This window comes from Malaclemys terrapin, chromosome 2 (assembly GCF_027887155.1).
Source record: "Malaclemys terrapin pileata isolate rMalTer1 chromosome 2, rMalTer1.hap1, whole genome shotgun sequence".
Classification (NCBI taxonomy): Eukaryota; Metazoa; Chordata; order Testudines; family Emydidae; genus Malaclemys; species Malaclemys terrapin.
The window spans coordinates 82,250,013-82,275,830 of record NC_071506.1 but is presented as its reverse complement, the minus strand read 5'-3'; the positions used below and the strand labels follow the sequence as shown (position 1 = coordinate 82,275,830).

The window sequence follows — 25,818 nt, the reverse complement described above, 5'->3', positions numbered from 1 at the left end:
TAAGAGCCTTAAGAGGCTGCAGTCTCCAGATCAGTTTTGGCATGGCTCTTTATTGTACCATTCTCACAATGGGTTAGTAGATCAGTGTTATTGTTTGCTGCCTGACTCCTGAGGAATGGGTAATGCCTCCACACTATGTCCTGGTTATAAGCAGTTGCTTGCAGGAGTTGGAGCAAGACCTTCTTTTATGTTAGTTAGCTCATCTTTGATCAGTTTTACCACTTTGTTTTTTCTTCCCCTTTGTGAGTACCTTTTTGTCTAGTCCACTTGGACCAGTTCTGTTAAAATACTTTGAAGTTTATATGTCATTCCAATTGTGTGTGATAGGTGCTATAAACATGAATAATTTAATATTATTGTTGATGATTGAAATCAGCATGCCCTGCCTTGTACAGACATAAAAGGAAGACATGGTGTCTGCTTCAAGTAGTTTATGTTGTAAATCAGACACAATATGCCAGGAAAAGTTCCAACCTCAAAGCAGTGCTGATATCCTTTTTTTCTTTTCTATCTATGCTAATTTATTGCTGGAAGGCTTTGCAGAAGATGTATGTTTTAAACAGGGATTCAAATGAAGAGACAGTGGATGTTTGGTACAGGTAAGGGAAACAATAGGGAAATATATTAAAAAGCAGTAATAAATGCTGAAGATATAGATATACACATGCATATAAGGCAAAGCTGCCTTTATTCAGGGATGGGAGAAGAGAAGCACAGAAAACAACTTCAAGTCCACTAGAAACCTCACTATGTAAATTTAATTTATCTGGAAAGCATTTATATGCTAGGCTGATATGTGCTATAGGAAACCCAAAGATAGAAAGTGAGAAGTCACGTCAAGTCTTTTTTTTAATAGTAACTTTAAGTTTTTTAAGAGCTATTTTTGTGCTGATCTGGCTTCTTCCTCTTGACTCCATAAAAGTTATACTGTATATCTCAGAGTCCATAACAAGCTAAAATGTCTGGCAGGATGCCATCCAGGTGACATTAAGTACCAAGCGGAGTGTGGCTTGTGCTTCAAGGATACTAACTGTCTTAAAGATGCTCTAATTTGTGTAACTCCCCATAACCAGTTTAAACATACAAGGTAAGCTGTTTAAACTAGGCTAATGAAGTGATTTATTCATCTTACACACTGTCCATTCTAAGCAGGTGAATGTTGTGGAATGCAGTCTTTTTCAAACTAGTGGAGGGTTTCTTTGGGCAGGGAAGAGGGAGGCAGCAAAAAGTGAGACAGAAGCTCAGTCAGTGGAACCATCAGAGAAAGGAAGAGAAGTAGCAGAGGCTGCTGGCAAACATCAGGGAAATAAGTGTAAATGGTTTAAAATATACCATTGTCTGTACAAACAATAGCACAAGCTATAGAGTTTAAGTTTGGAAAAGGATTTTGTCTAGACAAAAAGCATCTGGTGTAAGTGGAGTCCTTTATAATGCAAGATACCCAACCTATTAGGGTTGCCAATCCTCCAGGATTATCCTGGAGTCTCCAAGAATTAAAGATTAATCTTTAATTAAAAATTATGTCATGTGATGAAACCTCCAGGAATACATCCAACCACAACTGGCAACTCTACAACTTATTGATATCAGGTAACATGATATCTGGTGTATCAATGATCCTCTAAACACACCAATGTTCTGAGATCTTGATTTTTTTTTTTTCAAGTGCTTTGGTCCATCTGGATTTTCAATTGTTTTCCAAACCATTGCGAGGGGGAGGGGAAGCAGGGGAAGGTCAGAGGGTAATCTATGCCATTCATTAAAAATTGATTGTTAAACACCTAGTGTTATTGGGGAGGATGGTGAGCAAAGGACACTCTTATTTTAGCAATTTATATTTTATCCTAAGAATGCTATCTTCCTGATGCCTCATAGAAAAGCAAATACACCTCTACCTCAATATAACGCTGTTCTCGGGAGCCAAAAAATCTTACTGCGTTATAGGTGAAACCGCGTTATATCGAACTTGCTTTGATCTGCCGGAGTCCGCAGCCCCACGCCCCCCGGAGCACTGCTTTACTGCATTATATCCGAATTCGTGTTATATCGGGTCACGTTATAGGGGGGTAGAGGTGTATCTTAAGTAGGAATTTTTTAAAGTAGAGTTAGTGTTACAGCCAAATATGAACCATTTTAGTCATCTGCTTCTAAAAGTCATGTCCAACTTGAGTGACAAGTATCTTAGCTGATTTTGATGGTATCTGCTTTGCAAAATGTAGGGAAATGGTGAGCTATATCAGACATGAGGTTTTTTTATATTTTTAGTGGTTTCAGGTACATGCATTAACCAGAGATATGGCATTGAAGGGAGTCTCGATGAGGTACTTTCTGATTGTGTCATAATGATTGCTGCTGCTGCTGTTAGGACAACAGACTTGCAAGTCTTCCTGCTTAGTGGAGGATCTTCTCTTCCCAAGGAGACTCTTGGTTTAATTAGCTGCTTTTGGGGTCATTTGGCCTGCAATTTGATTTCTGCTGTAGGCCAAAAAGGTAACCAAACCAGTGTCCAAAGGGACCCCAGGCTCAAACTGGATTGCTGTGTTTGGGACTCTCATTTGAGTCTCTACTATCTCCAGAATTTCATTACTGAAAGCAGGCAAGGGAAAAGCAGCTGAAAAAAAAAAAAAGTGTAGCTGAACAAGGTCTTGTCTAGACTAGGATTTAAAGATGTGATGTTAGCATGTTAGCTCCTCCTAAGCTTTAAACCACCAGTCTAGCACATTGTAAAGATAAGGGTTTTATCTACACCAGATTTTTGAAAAAAGCAACAGAGGGTCCTGTGGCACCTTTAAGACTAACAGAATGCCACAGGACCCTCCGTTGCTTTTTACAGATTCAGACTAACACGGCTACCCCTCTGATACCAGATTTTTGAAGTGCGTTAGCATGTTAGCGACTGTGTGCTAATATCACACCTTAAATCCTAGTCTAGACAAGACCTAGTGGCAAGTGGCCAAGTGATTTTAAGTGATTAAAGCCTTAGGGCTGGATTCACCATTGCCTTGCACCTCATATGCTCATTTATACAAGTTCAAAGTGAGTGAAAAATAGGTGTAAAAATATTACCACATTGGAGTGGTAGCATTTTACTTCCACTTCCCACTTTTCTTCCTGGGTAGAGTAATTCCCCAAGCTGTCCCTGCTAACACTTGTATTACTTTTCAGTTAGCTGGGAGTTTGTCTTGTCCTTGTATAACCCATAATGGCTTAAGGAGCCTATACTGAAAAGAAATCTCCATTTACTTTGGTAACACAGTAAATGCCTGTAGGGTACTTGTGATTTGTTTTAATAATGTCTTTATCAAAGTTTAAAACATGTTTACTATTCAGAGAGCTCTTTACTGCTTCTCATTCACAGCATGGGTGCAGAGAAGCAAGAAGTGACTCAAGAGATATACTCAGAATAAAAGGACTAATGGACTGAGAGGGCCAGACCATTATCCTAGATTAACTGTAAATGTGCAGAAGAAATTTATCAAAATGAGATAATAAGAGTAGTAGAAATAGATATATACGCCCTGAAAAAAAGCTAGCAAACTTTCTTGTGAGCCTGAATAAATAATGTTCCACATATCTTGTGGGACTAGTATTATGAAGACAACTAATTCAAAACAATAAACAGAAAACATATCCAGGTACTTTCAGTGTTATGAACCCCCTTTTCTTTTTCTAATTGCTTGAAGTAAGATGACCTGAGTATAACGCATCCAGAACTTTTCAGACAATGAGAAACAATAGTCTGATTTTTAAGTGAGGTGATAAACTTTCAGTTGGCCAAATACTGTTGGATTTCCATTAGCAGTACATCATCACCGCTAGAAACTGCTTCAAACCAAGTCTAATTGTAACTAAACAAACTGTTTGTAAGTATACACTTTTCTATGTAAACACTGTCCTCTAGTGGTTTAATAACGAACTACAGTCACACAATCAGAAAATACAGGAAGTAGAATTTAAAATAACAATGTCCTTTTCTTATTGTAAAGAAGTGGTAAAATAAATAAATCAAAGCATCTTTGATGTACAGAACCATAGAGAAGTTGAAGTATTTCCATCCATTAAACCAGTTTCCCAGCTAGTCAACTGGAATTTTCAGTAACTAGGTTTGTTAGCCTGTCATAAAATATGTCTGGTAGTTAGGGAAACCACATCAGGGCTAAACCGCTGGGTTTGTTTAGGCCCTTTGAGCTAAAACACAAGGCAAGTCAATATGACTGTTTATTACCATATACAAGCAAGAAAAGGAAAACACATCAAGGGTAGAATTCATCCCAAATGACCAGTATGACCACCAGAAAGTAATGCCAGAAGGCTCTTCCTGACTCAGACTCTTTATTCAAAGAAACTGTCTTGGCTGCTGAGCTCTTCTACTGTTGGAAATACAAGAGTGGTGTGGTGAGAATTCAGCAGCATTACAAGGACCCAGTCCTGCAATGTGCTGAGCACCCTCGTTTCTTGAATTCTGTCTCGACTAGGTTAAAAGATGTTTTGTTTTGTTTTTTAAACTTACCAACAAATACATTTTAACTAACATGTTTTAAAACTCTGATGTAGACAGGGCCAGTTGTATTTTAATACATCACATTAACCCTAGGCTTCCCACTGAGGCCTTGTCCGTGCTGGCGGCAGCATGTAGGGTACGTGTAGCTATATGCCGCTGTGAAAAGTAGGCTTCATCCACATTGCAGTGTGTAGCTACATGTGGCAGTGAAAGGCTCCAGCAGGGGGAAGGCAGCAGGGAAAATCACTGGCAACAGGGAGCTGCTGGAGCCTTTCCCTGCTGCCTCCCCTCGACAGAGCCTTTCCCCAAAGCCAGAGTCTTCCTCTGAGGCAGAGGAAGGCTTCAACTCCCCCCTGTGGCAAAGAAAGTGTCTGGCAGTGGAGAGAAAACAGGACACTACAGTACTTTGCTAAAAATAGCAGTCTAGCTAGGGGAGACACTGCTTGCATGTGTGGAGAGCCATGTAGGGTACATACTCTAAGGTTCTGGCATGTCTCTACTCACCTAAACAGTGCCTTACCATCCACACGTTATTTATTCCCAAGGTTGCCAACCCTCCCAGATTGGCTGGGAGTCTCCTGGAGTCAGCCTCAATCTCCCAGTTGCTACTGAAAGCAATCCGGGAGATTTTAATAGGCCAAAAGTCCAGTTGGTGGTACAGCAGGGCTAAGGCAGGCTCCCTATCTTCCCTGGCTCTGTACAGCTCCCAGAAGCAACCGGCATGTCCCCGCGACCCCTAAGCGCAGGGGCAATCAGGGAGGTTCCGCGCGCTGCCCCCGCCCTGAGCACCAGCTCCGCAGCTCCCATTGGTTGGGAACTGCGGCCAATGGGAGCTGCAGGGGCAGTGCCTGCAGGCAGGGGCAGTGTGCAGAGCCGCCTGGCCGCCCCAAGCCTAGGAGCCGCAGGGACATGCCAGTCGCTTCTGGGAACCGCCTGAGTTAAGCACCGCCCAGCCGGAGCCCTCACCCCCTTCCGCACCCCAACTGCCAACCCCAGCCTGAGCCCCCTCCCACACCCAAACTCCCTCCCATAGCCCACACCCCCTCCTGCACCCCAACTCCCTGCCCCAGGCTCAGCCCAGAGCCCCCTCCCACACTCCAAATCCCTCAGTCCCACCCCCCAGCCTAGAGCCCACACCCCCTCCCACACCCCAACCCTCTGCCGGTGAAAGTGAGTGAGGGTGGGGGAGAGCAAGCAATGGAGGGAGGGAGGATAGAGTGAGAAGGGGTGGGGCGGGGAAGGGGCAAGGACTCGGGGAAGGGGCTGGGCAGGGGGCATGGCAAGGGTGTTTGGGTTTGTGCAACAAGACAGTTGGCAACCTTATTATACCTGTGCTGGCCAAAATAATATCACTACCTCTTAGTGGCATTATTGGGTTTAAAACCACTGGAAAACCTTCCGTTTAGGATTCAAAGATTTAGACTTCGGCTGATGCAATTTTCTTTCAACATTGAAGACGTAGCAGAGAAAGCACACACCGCAGCAGACACTGTATCGAGAGCTCCAATTAAATAGCCACCTATGGAAAAAGAAAAGGCTTTAGAGAAAGATGTTAAAGTCTACAATGACCTTGTTCTTACAGCAATTCCAGCCAATTTCAGAAAATTAGTATTAAAACCTGCACGGCTGGAACCTGGGTGGTTCTGGGCTGCTGATGCCTCCACGGTGCCACAGATGGCTTAGGCTGGGATCCCACGGGAGGACCCTGAGAGACTGGTCTTGGCAGGAAGTACCACCCAGAGGACCTGCGTGGCAGTCCTACACAGTCCCCTGATTGGCCAATACCAGTACTTAAACCGGGAAGCCATGAAGGGGAGCTGTCTGAGGAACAATACAGACTGCCTGCCTGTCTCTGCTCCAGACCTTTTTAAACAACTGTCCCTGTCTAAACTAAGGTCATGTTTAAATGTTAGTTAAAATGTGTTAGTTAATTCAGTAGCCTCAGGTAATGCTACATGGTTGTGTGTCAGGTCACTAGACTGAGGCCTAGTCTTCACTTACCGGCTGGTCCGGCGGCACGCCATCGATGTTCTGGGATTGATTTATCGCGTCTGGTTAAGACGCGATAAATCGATCCCGGATCGATCCCGGAAGTGCTCACAGTCGGCGCCGGTACTCCAGCTCGCCGAGAGGAGTACGCGGCATCGACGGGGGGAGACTTCCTGCCGCGTCTGGACCGCGGTAAGTCCGGACTAAGGTACTTCGAATTCAGCTACGTTATTAACGTAGCTGAATTTGCGTACCTTAGTCCGAAGTCCGGACTAAGTGGGGACCAGCCCTGAGAGACAGAAGCCCAGAGTTCTATTTTGATTGTTTTTAACTGAAATACAGATGTAGTTTGGTTCAGCCCTCCTAAACTAAGAGTGATCATAGAAAACTGGGGCTTGTGTAGAAACCGCAGGAGGCTACATTAGAGGAATGTTTATCCCAGATCCCCTGCTTCTTAGACCTCTGATTTAATGATCTGACCAGATTGCTCCGTAGGGAGAAATTCCAATCACAAGAATAGGAAGGGTGTATTAAATGGGGATACACCAAGACTGCCTCAGTTATGTAAGATTGGGAAGATCTAGCACTGGAGGAGGGTAAAACAAATGCTCTAAAATACACAATGCTTCACTGCCAAACTGAAATGAACCAAGTTTACTATCAACTTATTTAACAAGATATATATATATATATTTACTAAAAGAGAGTGAGAGCTAAAAGGAGACAAAGAAAATCAATTCACCCCACTGCACAGATTGATTCAGATACTTTAAAAAGTTCATGAACAGCCAAAGACTGAATCTCTCACCCAAGGAAAAGCAATCATTTGTAATTCAGCCAAAAAATGTTCCCATTCCACAGAGAATTGATGTGCTTCTTCGTTAATGTCAAGCTAACATACTGTTACTGGTTTTAGAGTTGTAGGCGATGTGGAGAAAATACGCTTGTTATGGAACAGGCCTTTGCCATCCTCAACAGTGCATGAACAAATTACAATGTCAATAGAAATAAGAAACATTTCATCCAGCCTTCTCAGTAGACCGTAAAAGCAATCAGGAAGAAATAGCTCTTTTAGTTAACAACCGGGCTTAGCATGGGACTTATCCAGTAAAACTATGGAAGTGGACTTACTTGTAGCTGAATCAGTGCTGTCTCAGACTCAATTGGCGGTATGAGCAGAGGAGGGAGCTAAGGAAATAAAAACATCTACAGGACTAGTCAGTGGTTCCTCCAAGAAAACAATTTATTATCTATCTTTTCTTAGGTATTTTGTGTAGCACTGAACACTGTAGCATCTCTGCAATGTGACAGCTCACAGCAAGAAAAGAATTTGTCATCTTGTTTCTGTATGTCTCAGATGTTCTGCATTGCATTGTAATTAAACATATAGCTTAGAGCGTAAGCTAGAGGAGGTCTTTAATATTGCTTTTGATGAAAAGTGGATGACTGAATGGAACAGAAATCGTCACAGAATATTTTCATTTCATTTATACATTTTTCTGGGTTTTTTCCAGCTAAACCAGCATCTTCCACAATGATGTCCTAGCCCATGACTGGGGCTCCTAGGTGCTAGGGGCTATGATGATCATAATAAATAAAAATGTTCCTTTCATTTTGAATCTGAAAATTTCATTTAATTTTTTAGGGAAGAGAAATAAAAGGGAGACAAAGTGGGGAAAATATTAAAATATAGAAACCCCAAAAAGCTGAACCAAAACAAAATTTTCCAATTTGAAATGAACCAAAATTTTTCTGTTTCATTTTGATAAAAAAAAAAAAGTGAAATATTTCAAACACAGTTAAATCTGATTTTTGATTTTACAAAAAATACAATTTTTTTCACCAGTCCTATTGTAAACTCCTCACATTGGGAAGGTGCATTTTCACAGTACCCCGTGCAATGGGGTGGATTGGGGCCTTTGGACAGTGACGTTGTGCAGTCTATATGGTTTTATAAAAACTTGATAATAAGTCAATATAATGTAACTGAGATGGTTTTAGAGAAAATACGGTAATAAGTGAATGTAACGTAACTGGGATATGCTTCATGCAAAAGGTCTCTTGTAAGATATCATTACAAAGCTTATAATCTACTGAGTATGATCATCTGATTTGTATAAATGTACCACTCTTGTATCTAAAACTAGAAATATAAAATGTAACTCTGAGGGCCTATTGTAATTGTGTAAAGTGTGGACCATTAATGATGGTTTGGAATCTTGATGACTCCCATTGTCTGCAGATGGCTGTATTTACCTGTGAGTCTTCCTGTATATGTGTGTGCTGGCAAGTGAGTAATGAAGTCTTGCAGTGACATGTGATCATGTCACCTGAACTGGAATCCATCTTTAACCTGGTGCTTTTCCAGTGAGGTGGGGGTGGAAACCCAGAGAGACAAAGAGTTCCCGCCTTATGCAAAAGATATATAAAGGGGGGAAGAGAACAGAGAGGGGGAGGAGCCATCATGAAGAATCCCCTAGCTACCACCTGAGCTGCAACAAGAGCTGTACCAGGGGAAAGAATTGTGCCCAGGCCTGGAAGGTGTCCAGTCTGAGAAAAACTTACTGAAACATCTCTGAGGGTGAGAGTATCTGTATTTAGTTTGATTAGACATAGATTTGCGCATTTTATTTTATTTTGCTTGGTGACTTACTTTGTCCTGTCTGTTACTACTTTGAACCACTTAAATCCTACTGTCTGTATTTAATAAAATCACTTTCTATTTAGTAATTCACTCAGAGTATGTATTAATACCTGGGGGAGCAAACAACTGTGCATATCTCTCTATCAGCGTTATAGAGGGTGAACAATTTATGAGTTTGCCCTGCATAAGCTTTATGCAGGGTAAAACGGATTTATCTGGGTTTAGACCCCATTGGGAGTTGGGCATCTGAGTGCTAAAGACAAGCACACTACTGTGAGCAGTTTTCAGGTAAACTTGCAGCTTTGGGACAGGAGATTCAGACCCTGGATCTGTGTCTGGAGCTAGACGGGAGTATCTGGCTCAGCAAGACAGGGTGCTGGAGTCCTGAGCTGGCAGGGAAAGCAGAAGCAGGGGTAGTCTTTGCACATCGGGTGGCAGCTCCCAAGGGGGTTTCTGTGACCCAACCCGTCACAGACACTACCACAATAGAAATATTTAGGTCCATATTCTAATACCATAGGACTTGTCTGCATTGGGATATGGCATTGTGTTATAAGAAGTGTTATCTAACACAATGTCAAAATTGTGGTAACAGTCTGTGCAGACAAGGATTCTCATCTTTAAATTATATCAGCTGGTTGTGATTAACCCTAGGATCTAAGAACAATTTTCTATCCATCTGTCACGCTGTTTGGAGTGGTGCACAATAGCGAATGCCTGCCTCGGGGAAGACAGTCAAAAACAGGGCAGACACCCCCAGTTGTTCTATATTTAGATTTTGCCACGCCAGAAACAAATGTGAACTCCTGGATCACTGTAACAGTCTCACCATGGAGTCACTGACAGTCCCCTTGGTCATTCCAGTCTATCTTGCCACTTAGGCAAGCTGGACTTAGTGATAAATGGGCACGAACACCAAAAAATCACAAAATATTCAGGTTGCTCCCAGTCCCAAGAGACCAGTCACTTAGCCCAGATCAATTTGTATCTTAGATTCCACACCAAGACAACGCCTGTAGCCAATCCTATAGTAAACTAACTTAAAAGTTAATTAACTAGGAAAAAGAAATGAGAGTTATTTACAGATTAAAACAAGCAAACATATACACAAATGAGTTGTGATCTAATTCCTAAAACTGACAGAGTTGTAGTGATCTGTCAATTCAATGTATCTCTCATGGCACCTGTGGCTTCAGTTTGGTATTTCTGGCCCTATGAGAGTTCAAACAGCAAGAGATGGAAAGTTTTCCTGTGTCTTTGTTTTATTTCCTTCATTCAGCCTCCAAGTCCCTAGGATGAGCTTCATTGCATGTAGCATTTCCAAGGTGCGATAGGGCCATTAAACAATTCTTTGTATTGCGATGTTCCTTGATTGCCCATATGATTGTGATAGTTGTTCTGGACAGGGAAGGAGGCAGAAACACTCTTCCCATCTGAATTCACAAGTTTAGAGCAAATCTTTTCAAAATTGTAAAGTAAAACTTACATATTTCCTTACAGCATAGAATATAGACATCACAAATAAGATGAATGCATTCATCAACTTACAAACATTCTATAGAATCGAAACACAAAATATATTCTTATAAGACTAATGCCTATTTTAAGCAACACTAACACATAAGTGAACTGATCTGGTCTCCAGCTATGAGTTTGTTAGTTCTTAGCTAATGCCTGCAGCCTTGGCAAGAGCTGGCACTTGGCCTGCCAGCATCACACAATCTACCTTAACTCATCTACCTGACTCCAATGGAGGAACACCAATTTACATTACCTGAGGATTTGGCTCTGAATGTTTAACATCCTGTTAATTAATACATTGGTTAACAACTGTTATAACATGATGACATCTCTCAGGGTAGGCAAGCTTTCAATGGGACTATTTGTGCTGTAAATTACCACTTAATGGGAGTAAGGATATTAGAGTCTAATCCTTAATAATAATATAGCTAACCAAGACTGAAAAAACATGTTAACAAAAAGTAGTTTACACATATTCTTTATGACAAAACCTATTCTCTCCTCAATGAATAATTCCATCCTTGGTCTTCAGATCACTCTTTGTTCTCTGTGCTTCAAGCAATTTCTTATCCACTCTATGGCATTTTTATCTACTTATATTTATCTATATTTATTCAATACCTTGTATATATATTATGTTACACTATACTAAATGCCTTACTAAAATCCTAATATACTACCTCTATTGCATTCCTTTTAGCTACTAAATCATTATGTCAAAGAAAGCTATTAGATTTGTTTGGCATGATCTAGTTTTCAAAAGCCCATGTCATTTCTCATGAGTTGTTACTAGACTCCTTTCTCCCAAATGTTACGTGTTGTAATTGGAAGATCCTACCCAACATATGCTGGCAGAATGAGTCATTTCCTTTTAATTTACTTTATGAAATTCCAGAAAACATAACCCAAAAGCTTTGCAGCAGGTTTATAATCCAACAATGAAAAAATCTTCGAGAACCTGCCGCTGTTTATGTGTCTGAACTGAATCACATATTTAGTCCTTTCCTATTTCCCTACTAATGTAACAGAAACATATGGAGAGAGATTTTTTAAATAATATTTTTAAAATTCACTGTCAGTTCAAGCAAAATCTGTTCACCGGTAGATCAAGGATTGACAAATTGGCTAAAGTAAGAATTGGCAAGTCTCAGAATGCAGTGGAGCCATTCAAACATGAAGCAATAAATGCAGGTGTACAATTTTCATGTACTGCACCTCTGTATTAAAGATGAGGGCAGCCGCAGCTCACATTGTAGAACTATAGCCAGTGTCTATGTTATCTTGGTTTCACAAAATAATTCCATTAAACTAGCGCTTGTCCTGATTTCTTTACAATCCTGGGATTTCTAGTTATCTGAGCAGCTCCTCCTGCAGAAGTGAAGCATGCTCACTGCTGAAGATGTAGGAGGCCAGAACCTCAAAGACACGTATGGACATAGCTCCAACAATGTGGCTACTCTTTGGCCTACATGCATGCAGGGCCCTGCTGCAACTAACCTGACCTCAAATAGGGCAAGTCTGTGACAGACAAGTCTCTCAGACCATTAATAAACAGTAAAGACCTTGGCAAGGGGCCCCACAGATTCCAGAGGTTACTCAAGTCATAGGCACTGACTCCATAGGTGCTTAGCACCTACTGGCAGCCAACCTGCCCCCAGCGCCTCCCGCCTGCCAGCGGCCCCGCCAATCAATTCCTCCCCCTCCCTCCCAGCACCTCCCACCTGCTGCGATCAGCTGTTCCGTGGCGTGCAGGAGGCGCTGGTGGGGAGGGGGAGGAGCGGAGTTGGGGCGTGCTTGGGGGAGGGGGCGGAAAGAGGCAGGGCAGGAGCAGAGCCTGGGCAAGAAGAGGCGGGGCGGGGTTGGGGAAGGAATGGAGTGGGGGCAGGGCCTGGGCTGAGCGGGGCTTGAGCACCCCTGGGGAAAGGAGGAAGTCGGCGCCCGTGGCTCAAGTCTTTGAGATTTAAACCTACTGCTGAATATTGACCATGTATGTTCCTAGAGGTGGCTCCATGTTACTGATGAGTCCTATTGTTAAGTTAGAGTCTGGGGATGATACAGAACCATATACATGAATGCCATTTTCGAGTCACTTGCCAACCTCGCTATAGAAATTAGGACATATTAATGTAGCCACTAGTGTTGATACATAAGTGAACACTGTCTCCATATTTATAATAAGATTTGGTTGGGGAGTTGTCTAGGCTCCTTCCCCACTCTGAACTTTAGGGTACAAATGTGGGGGCCTGCATGAAAACTTCTAAGCTTAACTACCAGCTTAGATCTGGTCCGCTGCCACCACTCCCAATGTGCTAATTCCCTTCCCTGGGTAGCCTTGAGAGGCTCTTCACCAATTCCCTGGTGAATACAGATCCAAACCCCTTGGATCTTAAAACAAGGAGAAATTAACCATCTCCCCTCCTTTCTCACACCAACTCCTGATGGATCAAGATCCAACCCCCTTAGATCTAAAAACAAGGAAAAATCAATCAGGTTCTTAAAAAGAAGGCTTTTAATTAAAAAAAAAGGCAAAAATCATCTCTGTAAAATCAGGATGGAAAATAACTTTACAGGGTAATCAAACTTAAAGAGCCCAGAGGAACCCCCTCTAGCCTTAGGTTCAAAGTTACAGCAAACAGAGGTAAACACCCTAGTAAAAGGTACATTTACAAGTTGAGAAAACAAAGATAAAACTAACACACCTTGCCTGGCTGTTTACTTACAAGTCTGAAATATGAGAGACTTGTTCAGAAAGATTTGGAGAGCATGGATTGATGTCTGATCCTTCTCAGTCCCAAGAGCAAACAACCACCAAAAACAAAGAGCACAAACACAAACCTTCACCCCACCAAGATTTGAAAATATCTTGTCCCCTTATTGGTCCTTTGGGTCAGGTGTCAGCCAGGTTACCTGAGCTTCTTAACCCTTTACAGGTAAAAGGATTTTGGAGTCTCTGGCCAGGAGGGATTTTATAGTATTGTACACAGGAGGGCTGTTACCCTTCCCTTATTAGTTATGACAGGAGTAATTTATCAGGTGTCCTACATCCTGGCTACGATGCTGGCAGGCCAGGTGCCAGCTCATGACAAGGCCCCAGATCTCACTGAACACTGAAAAATGTATAACTGGAAACCAGTCTGGCTTACCTGTATGTTAATATTATTAAAATAGATATAAGAGTTGTAAGAATGTGTTTGGTATTTAGATCTTATGGATAGCTTGTAGGATGCTGCATGTATTAGTCTTATCTGTCCCCATGTTCTAAAGCCATAGCAAATGTTTGCATTGTAAACCTCTGTAACTATGTAACTCATCAAACAGGAAAGAAGCCTTCTTCAATGCAAATGCTGGCTTCCTACAGAAGGTGTCAGGTCCCGCCCAACAAGAAGGTCTTTGAAACTGTCTACACTACATACACACTTACTTCAGTATAACTACATCACTCAGAGGTATGAAAATCCACACCCCTGAGCGATGTAGTTATACTGACCTTATCCCACTCCCCTGTGTAGACAGCCCTATGTCTACTTCTTCCGCTAAGCTTCTCCCGTCGACATAGCTACCACCTCTCATGGAGGTGGAGTTATTAAGCTAATAGGAGAGCTCTCTCCTGTCAGCTTACATATTTTATTCCTTTCATATTTTCCTACTAATGCAATATAGAAACATATTGAGAGAGCAGCACAGATTGCTGAAGTCAGCACAGCTCAGCTGCTTCCTTCGATGGATCGGAACAATGCTGTCAACTATAGTGGTAGATCATTGTCCTAATTGGCCCTACTTACAGGATGTGTGGTTGAAAAATAATGTATCTAAGACAGTGATTCTCAAACTTATTTGATCGGGCCTCCCCGTTTTTGTGTCTGTAATCGTTTACACCCCCTCTCCCCCACAAGTACATATACCGTCACCCAACCCTGAAGGCAGAGTGGAGAGCAGCACTGGGGCACCCAGCTTTGAAGGCAGTGCAGAAGTAAGGGTAGCAATGGGGTGCTAAATTTGCTTTGAAAAGTGATATTGATGAATATCACTTTTCACATTGCCACCCACTACTGGTGAGGCACTGCCTTCAACGCTGGGTGCCCAGCCAGCACCCGCTGCTCTCCACCCTGGGGCAGCCAACCAGAGCCCTGCCACCTCCAGGTGAGGGACTGGGAGGAAAGGGAGAAGGAGAGCCTGAGCTCAAACTGCCTCTCAGTGAAGGATTGTGGGGGGAAAAGCCCAAACCCGAGTGGTGGGGCTAGATGTCCACTTTAGCTCCACCTACCAGGTGTGCACAGCCCTTCTGCCCAAGCCCCAGCCACCTGGGGCTGTCAGCCAAAGCACTTAAAAAATCAAGCCACACAGCTCACACCTCCCTTGACACATTCCCGTGCCTCCCCTAGGGAGGCCCACCCCATAGTTTGAGTACTGCTGACCTAAGAGATCTCAAGCTTTCTTCTTTCAACACTGGAATACAGACAAAACCCATCACCTGACAAAGATGATGACAACTGGATGAGTGGCAAAGCTGGAGACTTGTTTAAGTTTAACAATTTGTTGTTAAATATGAATTATTGTTAAATATTGTTCATACACATAATTGGGGTAGAGGTGTTTTTATGAGGATGTGCATACTCTTTAAATCTGTAGCAGAAAACCAGACAAGAGGGGAGCTGGGGAAGGTTCTAGAGCCTCTACAGCAGTGGTCCCCAAACTTTTTCACGTGCATCCCCCTTTACTTGGGGTCTGCATCCCCCACCCCCAAGAGTTATGGTTGGGAGCCACAGTCAGAGTCGTGGGGGAGAGAGGGGCAGGGCAAGGCGTAGGGCTGCAGTTGGGACTGGGAACTGGGGGCAATGGTAGAGAGCTGGCCAATGGTTGGAGCCAGGGGGTGTGGCCGGAAGCGGAGCTGGGCTGGGGACAGAGCAGGGCTGTGTGGCATCCGTCCCTGCCCCCCATGGCAGCTGGCTAAGGCCCCACCACGCCCTCCCTCAAAGTTCCTCCATGCCCCCATGGGGGGGTGCACCCCCCAGTTTGGGGACCACCGCTCTACAGTGAAGGCAAGACAGAAACGAAAGCTCTCCGGGATGATCAAGGCCCTGTGAGCTCTGCAACAGCTGAATTTAAAATTCTTGGATTGTGGGGCACTCCCATGTGAAACACTGGAATCATGTTACATCTTCATTTAGTCCATTGAATTTAATAAATTGATCAGCACAGCAGCCCCTGTGCTACTTATTTTGATAGTCAATTCAGTCTATTTCACGTTCGCCCCACATTTGAAGTTCTTGATATGCCAAAATTTGTCTCTGGACAGCACATAACTGAATTGTAGGAAGTGTCGGGGGCAGGGGGAGGTTTTGGGGGCTGAGCAGAAGGCAGCCGGCGCTAGGGGATGCCCTGTGTGAAGCAGCGGCGCTGACGCGCAGCCGGCGCCCCGCGGGCAGGGGGACGCTCAGGGCCATTGCATCAGGCTCTCGGCGGACTCAGGCAGGCGGCACGGCCAGTTCGCACCCTGGGCCCAGCGCCGGGGGCTGCGGGGGACGCGGCCCGCCTCACACAAGACAGCGTTGGGAGGGCGGCGGAACAAGGCGATCACGTGACACCTCCCCCAGGAGTTCCTCTAGGCGGCCTGATGGGTGGGGCCCTACATCTCTCTGGCCCTTGGGATGCGACAGGCCGTTGGCTGAGGGCGCTCTAGCCCGAAGAAAGCGGGGAGAAGCGCCCTGTTCTCTATGGTTTCTACACCCAGGCGCTGAGTGATGGCGTCATAAGCGCGAGCCGCACAGCGCCGGACCTGCAAGAGGGACGATGTCGCCGCCGCTCTTCAGCCTTCCCGAGGCGCGGCTCCGCTTCACGGTGAGCAGCGCGGGCGCGGCGCCGAGGCACGGACTCCCCCGGCGCCTGGCGGTGGTGCCCGGTGTACGCCCCTGCGCGCTCGGCGCGGAGCCCGGCGCAGGCATTTCCTGCTCCCCCGGCCCTGGGGGGTTCGGTCGCCCCGACCTACCCGCAAGGGGTGCGCCCGCCCTCCGCTGCCGCGCGCTTTTCCTCTCCTCCGGCCCCGTTCGTGGGGGGCTTGTCTCCCCCCCCCCCCCCCCGCCGCGCGTCAGGAGACCCGGCTGCTGCGGGGGATGGAACCGCCAGCTACAGAGCCAGCAACTCTCCCCACTGGCCTGGCAATAGGGTTCTGTGCCGGTAGGTTTCTGACTGGGACCACCAACTGGTGCTGGATCTGGGGGCTGGCCTGCACGTAAGAGCTGCAGCAGTTTCAGTTAAATCAATTTAAAAAATCAGTTAAATTAAAACAGTGTAAACTTCTGTGTGGGCAACTTTATGTGGGTTTATCACTGCGAGCTAAACCCATACAAGTGTCCACAGGCAAACTTGAGCCAGTTTAGTTAAGTCAGTTTAAAACTGTGCCTCTGGTCAAACTGGTGTCAGTCATGTTAGTGTGTGCCTTAATTCATTTTACATAAGTTTTGGTGCTTTAAAGGGCATTACTTTCTGAGGCATTATGACCCACCAAATTGTGTACATTTGTTATTATTAATGGAAGTAGATCTGTGTTAATCTCCATGTTAATAGAGCAAGTAGATTCATTAGTATTTCCCTTTTTCTGTCAGATTAAAAAAAGGAGACCTCTGTCTGGATTGCTTTTGATTTCCTTCTGTTTTTGTACTGGGAGTTACTTGTAACTTATTTTATCATTTAACTTGTTTTTAGAATTCTACTCGAGATGCTTTGACCAACAAAACTATCAAACCCTTATTGAATGCATTCAACCAGATTCCTGGAAGGTAAGGAGCTATCTTTTCATTTTAAAAAATGTCTTTTCAAATAATTATTATTGATCCTGAACATTTCATCAGTACTGTCTAAAACTTTTCTATTTGTAGTGAAAATGAAAAGAAATGCACCCTGGATCAATCTTTCAGAGTTGTTCTAGAAGAGGAAATTGTAAGTATTTTGTTCATAGCACTGTAACTCTATTTGTTGATACAAAATTGAAATTGTGCATTTAATATAAGTGTACTATGTTGACTATTAGTAAAAACTTGCAGAAACGATTAGGATACCTGTTGGAAACATGAATCACTTTGATAAATAATTTTTAAAATATGGCAATTAAAAATGCTTTCACAAATGTCTCATAGCATAGTGACTTTTATAAAATCTCTCTTGGAGCATTTATTGTTTATAGTAGTTTTTAAAAACCTGCTGTACTGCAAATTATAAATTTGTGTGCCATAATAGTGAATGGGGGTATGATAATATATAGGATCTAAGAGTGCTTTTTCATTATTTAGCCCTTGAAGGACTATCTTAAAAGTAAAACAAAACTGTTAAGTATTTTTTTTATGCAAGTCAGTGATTTCAGAGTGTAGACTTAAAGGATTTCCTTCTGCCCTTTGAAAGGAAACATTTAAAAAAACCCCAAAAAGTTGCACATTTTGTAGTATAGGCTCATAAATGCCTTTTAATCTTAGATTAAAAATACTATCACTGATCATTCCAAAGCACTTTACAAAATATATACAGAATCATTTCACCCAGCAGCAAAATGCAGATTCTTTGGGGAGAAGGGGGATAGGGAGCATGTTAAATGTTTAATAGCACCCAGTATGTCTACATTGTGGGGACTATAGCAGCATAGTTGTAGCTATGTTGACATAACTCCATAGTATAGACACAGTCCAAAGTGATGGAAGGGTTTTTATGTCACTGTAGAAGCTCCACGTCCCTGAGCAACAGTAGGTAGGTTGACAGAAGCATTCTGTAAATCTGGCTGCATCTACACTTGAGGTTAGATCTGCATAGCTGCAGTGCTCAAAGGTGTGGATTTTTCATACTCTGGAGTGCCATAGCTATATGGACCTAAATTTTAAGCATAGATCATGCCACTGTTTATGAAAGGTATCAGATCATTTGAAATTACAGAGGAAATCTAGAGATACTATAACTACACATGTTGGAATAAGAGTACTCCAAATAGCACTGGCCAAGCATAATGTGCTATAAAGTCTTTAATGACCCAAAGTAATTGGGAAATGTCGCTCAACTGCATGAGTTTTATATGAAATGCTTGCTACTGAATGTTACTTCCAAGTGTGCTTAAATTAATGGGAAGATGAACGTTGACTTTTCTTTGTGCTCCTAGTGAGTTTTTAAACGTTTGTAATATAGAATATACTTGAGTAAAACAAGACTTTAGCTTTCTCTGGCTTTAGTAAATGCATCTGATCAAAATAGTACAAATTACTTGGACTCTGTAATAAATCTGTCTTACATTTGTTTAGATAAATCAAGCTTCATGTGAAAATGTCCTGGCTATTATTTCTCTTGCTATTAATGGAGTTACAGATGGTGAGTAATTGTATAAAACAGCCTGATATGAGGTATAAGTTTGAGGGTCTTTACCATATCACCCTCTTTTATTAGTATTTACAAATGTTGACTCCGCTAGTGAATGGTCCTTAGCTTAACTGTTTGCATTGGTGCTAAGATATTATGGTGATGAGTAAAATACAAATGCTGTTCTAACAGTAGTAGACCTCTTGCATAGGACAGCTGACTAGCTTCTGCTAGCTGAACTTGTAACTGCTGTACATGTTGGAGTGGATCTTTTTAAAGCATAGTGGGAGTCAGAGTTCATTTCTGGACTCTTCTCTTAAGTTTGAATAGCACTTACATAGCACTTTTCATCCATAGATCTCTAAACTCTTTACAAATGTGGGTTTTGTTATCCTGATTTTACTGTTGAGAAGAGAGAGTCATCAAGGTTAATTGCCCAATGTCATATAACATCTTACTGGAATAGAAACCTATCTCCTGGCTATCTATGCTGGCCCCCCAGCAGTAACTGACCTGCTGCAACACAGTTGGGTTGGTAGTGTTTGAGTCTTTGGCTACGTCTGCACTACGGGGGGGGGGGGCCATGGGGGATCGATTTCAGATACACAAATTCAGCTACGGGAGTAGCGTAGTTGAATTTGACGTATCTGATCCAACTTACCCCGCTGTGAAGACGGCGGCAAATCGACCGCCATGGCTCCCCCGTCGACGGAGCTTACTCTTCCCATGGCTGGTGGAGTACGCGCATCGATTCGGGGATCGATTTATTGTGTCTCGTCGGGACGCAGTAATCGATCCCCGAGAGAGAGATTTCTACCCGCTGCTCCAGGCGGGTAGTGAAGACAAGCCCTTTGTCTTTACGATGTCTTTTTAGAATTGTGAATAGAGACAATGGTGGAACCCCTCTTGCATAGAACCCCTGGTCATCAATTCCATTTGTTTATGAATGGGAAAATACTTAAGTATTCATGTTAAATATTTGTTTTGTTGATTTAAAATTTTATATTAACGGTAGTAATCATCTTTTGTCAAAATGTTTGTATTTCATAAATAAGTGTAAGGTCTGATCATTTAGTTGTGGTTGCCTATGCTGTGTACCTCAGTAATTTCTGCATCCATTTATCAGAGCACCATTGTAGTAGTCACTTGATTAAATGACAATAATAAACATGATCAAAAGCTTTATTTTGAAGTAGGAGTGGAACCATTAAATTGGAAGTCTGAAAAATGAGGATGGGCCCTGCGGGGAATACAAGGCTTTGCCTCTTCAATTCTGAAGAATTAGTCACTCTGACATTTCTGAATTGTTTCTTGGTAGGGGGCAGATTCTACTTCAAAAAGCCTTGCATAGCAGTAGGCCTATAGTTTCACTTTCTTTCTCTGAAAAAAAGCTGCCCAATACCTTTTAATTGTAATAAAATTACACTTAAACAAAAATTCCAACATCTCATAATTTGGGGACCTACCAAGTTTTGACAACTATTACTGTATCTTATTTGTAGTACAGTGGTACCTACAAAGGTACTGTACATGCTTGTGCGCACGCGCACACAGGAAAATAGAAGAATTTACATTTTAGTCCCTACTCTTTGTAACTTTTTGTGGTAACTTCTCTCTCAGATGCTACTTTGCAACTTCCTTGTCCCATCTTTGTTAATACAGTTATTAGGTACAAGTCTTTCTGACTAAAATGATCCTTGCACTCCCACCCCTCTCTAAAGGTATCTGCACAGCATCAACCCCATTTGTGCTTCTGGGAGATGTTCTGGATTGCCTGCCTTTGGATCAGTGTGACAAAATTTTTACTTTTGTCGAAAAAAATGTCACTACATGGAAATCAGTGAGTATTTTTTTCAAAGTGTGTTTTTGTTCATCCCAAAGATGCTGATCTGGATGTATCCATGATTGACCAATTAACAAGATGGATTTTGTCTTTTATTTTTATGTTGAAATAATGGAATAAATATTGTCAGTATTGCCTGCTTATAGGAAACACAAAAGGTAAGCTTGTTAATATAGCAGATCCAGTACTGCTAACTTCAAGAGTTTAAAAAATCATGATTAATTTAAAAATAAATCATTTTTGGTCTGTCGTCTTGTTTTTATTAAATCCCCTCCCTGTCCCCAATGGTCTGTGACAATAACTGGTTGGAAATTCAACTCAAAATGCATACAGAATGTGCACACACAAAATGCAGGCCTCAGCTGCCATGTACACCCACCCGTTCTTCCTCCGTCCCTCCCTTCCTTCTCCAGCAGCTTCCTCCCCTCTAGTCTGCAGGAGAAGGGGCTTCCCTTGGGCTCCTTCCTTCAGTAACTCTCCCTTCTTAGATTGTAGGGGGTGGAGGAAGGGTAGGGTGACCAGACAGCAAGTGTGAAAAATCGGGACAGGGGGTAGGGGGTAATAGGATCCTATATAAGAAAAAGACCCAAAAATCAGGACTGTCCCTATAAAATCAGGACATATGGTCACCCTAGGGAAGGGGGTGAATCTGCTGCTGCTGTCGCCAAACCCGGAGAGGTGGGCAGGTTCGAGTGCCCTGCACTGCATGCAGCACACTGGTGCTGCAGGCAACTATTATGGTTGCCTGCAGCACAAGAACAGCAGCCTCCAGAAGTTGAAGGGGAAACTCTGGACATTTCAAACAGTATTCCGGAGTTTCCAGTTTTATTGCATGATCATGAGAACACCCCAAAATCAGCACAAAATTGCAACATTTACAATATCTTTAGTGTTGGCAGCTCTTCAGATTTATCCATAAAAAGCTTCCGAGGGGCCTCAAATAATTTTTCTCTGTTCCTTGATCTAAGTGTGACCTCCTAACCATTTGGGACAGGCATGCAGACCATTCCACTTCAGAGCAGCCTTGTCTTTCTGATATCTCAATAGGACTTGCTTCTGTCATCATTCAGAATATCATCCTTGTACTGGCAGATTTCTAATGTCAGCTGATGCTGTTCTAAATCTTGTGTTTACATGCTTCTCTTAACTTTACATCTATGCATAAAACAGATACAGGGAAAAATAAAAATGGGATACAAATCAGTATCTCTCACTGTGTTAAGAGCCTTTCAGAAAAAGTATCACGGGGTAGCCATGTTAGTCTTTATCCACAAAAACAACAAGGAGTCCGGTGGCACCTTAAAGACTAATAGATTTGGGCATGCTTATGCCCAAATAAATCTGTTAATCTTTAAGGTGCCACTGGACTCCTTGTGCTTTTTCTGGAAAAAAAAGAAAAAAACATGAGTTACCAGCATTTCTCGTATTTGTGTAGAGGTTGGCATTAAGCTTGGGTTACATTATAAACTAGAAATTTTCTTGGAATTTTTGGGACTTCTTTTGTTTGTATTTTTCATTTTGTGGAGTCTTTCTTAAATAAATGGAAATTCGTAGTTGAGGTTTAAGAACAGGAAGGACTCAGATGGATTTATTTCTAATATCAATGTGATTTGTATTGTTGAGTTGAAAAGACGAAAGCTATTGAAGATTGCCGCATCCTCCAAACGAGACTGATACATTTGCTTTGTTTTTCAGAATACATTTTATTCGGCTGGGAAGAATTACTTGCTGAGAATGTGCAATGGTGAGTAGCACTCTTTCAGGGAAGTGCAATGCAGCTCCAAAAACAGCTGAACAAAGCTAGGGTCTTAATATTTGAGTCACATTAGAATATGTTCTGTAATAGTTTTTAAAATGATGAGCTGTTTGTCTTGGTAGGTATTCAAGACCTTGCTGTTCAACATGAGCTCCATTTTGATTCTGGGGAGATTTCTCTTTATCACAGAGAAGGAGAGAGAGAAGCTAGAAGAGGTTTTTTTTGAATAACATTTAAGCCCTCATCATTGCCAGAGGCTGTATTGGAAGAAGTGGTCCAATAGGCTTCTTTCTGCATTTATCTTTAAAGACAGTTTTAGGGCTCCTGGTTTGTGGGAATTCAGAGACTTGGTCCACTAGAACACATTAGATAAAACATTTGAGGCCTGAGGGAGGAAGGGTTGTTTTAAGATAGTAGCATTTAAATTTACAGATGTCTCAACTTTATTTTGTTAGTTATGTAGGTCCCACCCTATCTGTCTCTAGCACTCATTTTAAGAGTTCAAAATGGATGAAAAGTTGGGAGATTATACATGTGATAACATTAATGTTTATCTCTGCTTTCTCATTTTTTACATTACTTAGATCTCCTAAGAAGATTATCTAAATCACAAAACACAGTCTTCTGTGGAAGAATTCAGCTATTCCTGGCTAGATTATTTCCTCTTTCAGAGAAGTCAGGTGAGATTTTGTGCATTTCACATGAAATAAATATCTTCAAAGATTAAATATTCCAGTCTCTAATAATCTTACTCCAAACAAAATTGACTTTAACCAGAAATCAGCTTCTAACTTTGACTTTAAAATTCTACGTTAGACACATATTAAAAAATTATTCACTTTTTATAAATACAAACAAACTGTTACTTGATTTGTTTTCTACAGATTGGCTATTGTATGTTGGGTAATAATCATGAGCTGGTTTTATGAACTTCATCATTTCCCAGACTGTCATATTTGCTCTTTTTAAAAGTTGGTATTTTTTCTGCAGGCCTTAATTTGCAAAGTCAGTTTAATCTGGAAAATGTCACAGTTTTCAATACTAATGAACAAGAGAGCACTCTGGGACAGAAGGTGAGAATTGATGCATTATGCTCAATGTGTCTGTAGAAAATTTATGTAAAACTATAGGAGAGCTGGCACAAACAAATCACAACCACTTTTAACCAGTATTTAGAATTATATACTTCTATCTCAGATTATAGCACTCCCATAAAACATTATTCTGGTCTGGAACTTAACATATATTTCAAACCCACTTTGTCAGCAGCCATTATAGGTAGGATGGGATGTGGGAATTTTAAACCTTTAACTTGAGGTTTGAGGGTTATTATCTTGTTAATCAAATAAGCTTTTCCTGACTACTTGTGAAACTGCAGTGCTAGCATGCTCTCTCTCTGACTTGCAGTTTCAGGGCCTGTACAAGCCCTCACAGAGCTCCATGAAGTTAGGGAGTCTGCCCTTGCATAGTTGATTACAGAATCAGGACCATGGATATGTCTCTTACAAACTTCACTACATATGAAAAAAGTAAGAGGAACAAAATAGTGTAAGATACAGTAACTTAGAGGGTTTTTTTCAGTGTTGTCCTAAATTTTCTGAACCAAAAATTAAAGCAGTTCTTAAAAAAAGAGGAAGTTAGAAAAATCTGAAATTTATTAAGAGACCAAAACGGTAGTGTATGCTATCGATTTTTTTTTTTTTCCCTCCAATGTCCTTGATGTTATCTTTTGTATCTACCTGTATTTCTGTGTGTCCCACAAGTTACACTTGGTGACTGCTCCTAATTTTTTCAATTCAAGAAAATTGAGCATCTCTCCCCATCTCTTGGGGAGTTAAGAAGGGAAAAAATAATATAGGCTGAGATTCAGGAAAGCAGTTAAGCACATGCCTAAGTTCCACTGCTTTACATGTTTACACACCCTTCCTTCATACCGAGATTGTCCTGAATTAGGCCTTTAGAGAGGAAAGAATTAAAATGAAGGGGAATTCCCTTTACAGATCATCACATTTCAAGACCTGTTTTAACTTCCATATTTACTTAAAATGCAAATTGAAGCACTCACTACCTTACCTATAGCAACACTGCTTCAGTGTTCTAATAGTTGCTATTTGAAGACCTGCCTTAAGAATGAACAAACCAAAAACTGTTCAAAGCATGTTTTGTTTTGGTTCCAATGAATAATGAAGGTGTACGAAACTGGAATAATGAGTGCCATGCAGATTAAAATGTGTATATGTAGTTTCTACACTTAGTGTACCTTTTTTTCCCCACCCTTTCTGTCAGCACATAGAGGAGAGAGATGAAGGAATGGAAGTAGAAGAAGGTGAAATGGGAGATGATGAAGCTCCTACAAGTTGGTGAGCTTAAAGTTTAGTTTAGCTTTTAAAATTGTTATGAAGTGAAAGCATGTGGTGGTTGGTAGAAAACTCCTGCAGTTTTAGCCTGAAAATGTGTAGTTTAGGAACTATATACTCTTGTATGCTGTCTTCAGAATTATTCCTTTCTCTAAACAGTTACGATCGAATGTAAAAAAAAAAAAAAAAAAAACCATCCAGTCCAATCTAAGCATTCATATTAATTTTAATACAATATTGTCTTCAAATAATGAAAGAAGCCACATTTTTGACATTACCAAAAAACACTGTAACAAGCACATGATAGTGGTGTTGAACTAAAAACTGAAAACTGTATACGACAGGCCATGCCTACACTTACCAATAGATCAGCACTGCTGTGATCGATGAAGCAGGTGTTGATTTAGCAGGTGTTGATTTAGCAAGTCTGGTGAAGACCTGCTAGGTCAATGGCAGAGTGCTCTTCCCTTGACTCCTTGGGGAGCTGGACTACAGAAGAGTAAAGTAAATCAGTGGGAGAGCATCTCCCATCAACACAGCACCGTGTAGACACCGCGGTAAGTCGACCTAACTTCACTTACTTTTTTCACATAACTGGAGTAGTGTAACTTAGGTCAACTTACTGCAGTAGTATAGACAAGGCCTCGGATAATAAGACTTCTTGATTAGATGGTATTTGGGATCCATCTCATTTAAACAATATTTATCCAAACTGTTCTTAGGCCAGAATTTTCAAATGTGAGTACACAAAGTTAGGCATTTAAATAGATGGCTCTGAAAATCAGGCCACTTATTTGGTGCCTAACTTCAGTAACCCACAACTGACATACTATAAACCCACAGGCAATAACTATCTTCAGTTCAGTTAATGTATCT

General features: G+C 41.9%; 1 protein-coding gene across 1 annotated transcript in view; it reads left to right on the top strand.

The window, feature by feature from the left end:
• The first annotated feature begins 16,221 nt into the window (after positions 1-16,221).
• THOC1 (THO complex subunit 1) overlaps positions 16,222-25,818 on the top strand; it is a 33,840-nt gene continuing 24,243 nt past the window's right edge. Inside the window, exons 1-9 of the mRNA XM_054018925.1 lie at positions 16,222-16,493; positions 17,358-17,431; positions 17,531-17,591; positions 18,932-18,998; positions 20,708-20,826; positions 22,525-22,573; positions 23,170-23,265; positions 23,576-23,658; positions 24,872-24,945. Coding sequence (XP_053874900.1) covers positions 16,446-16,493; positions 17,358-17,431; positions 17,531-17,591; positions 18,932-18,998; positions 20,708-20,826; positions 22,525-22,573; positions 23,170-23,265; positions 23,576-23,658; positions 24,872-24,945 — 671 coding nt within the window. The 5' untranslated portion in view covers positions 16,222-16,445. The remainder of the gene's footprint in view (positions 16,494-17,357; positions 17,432-17,530; positions 17,592-18,931; positions 18,999-20,707; positions 20,827-22,524; positions 22,574-23,169; positions 23,266-23,575; positions 23,659-24,871; positions 24,946-25,818) is intronic.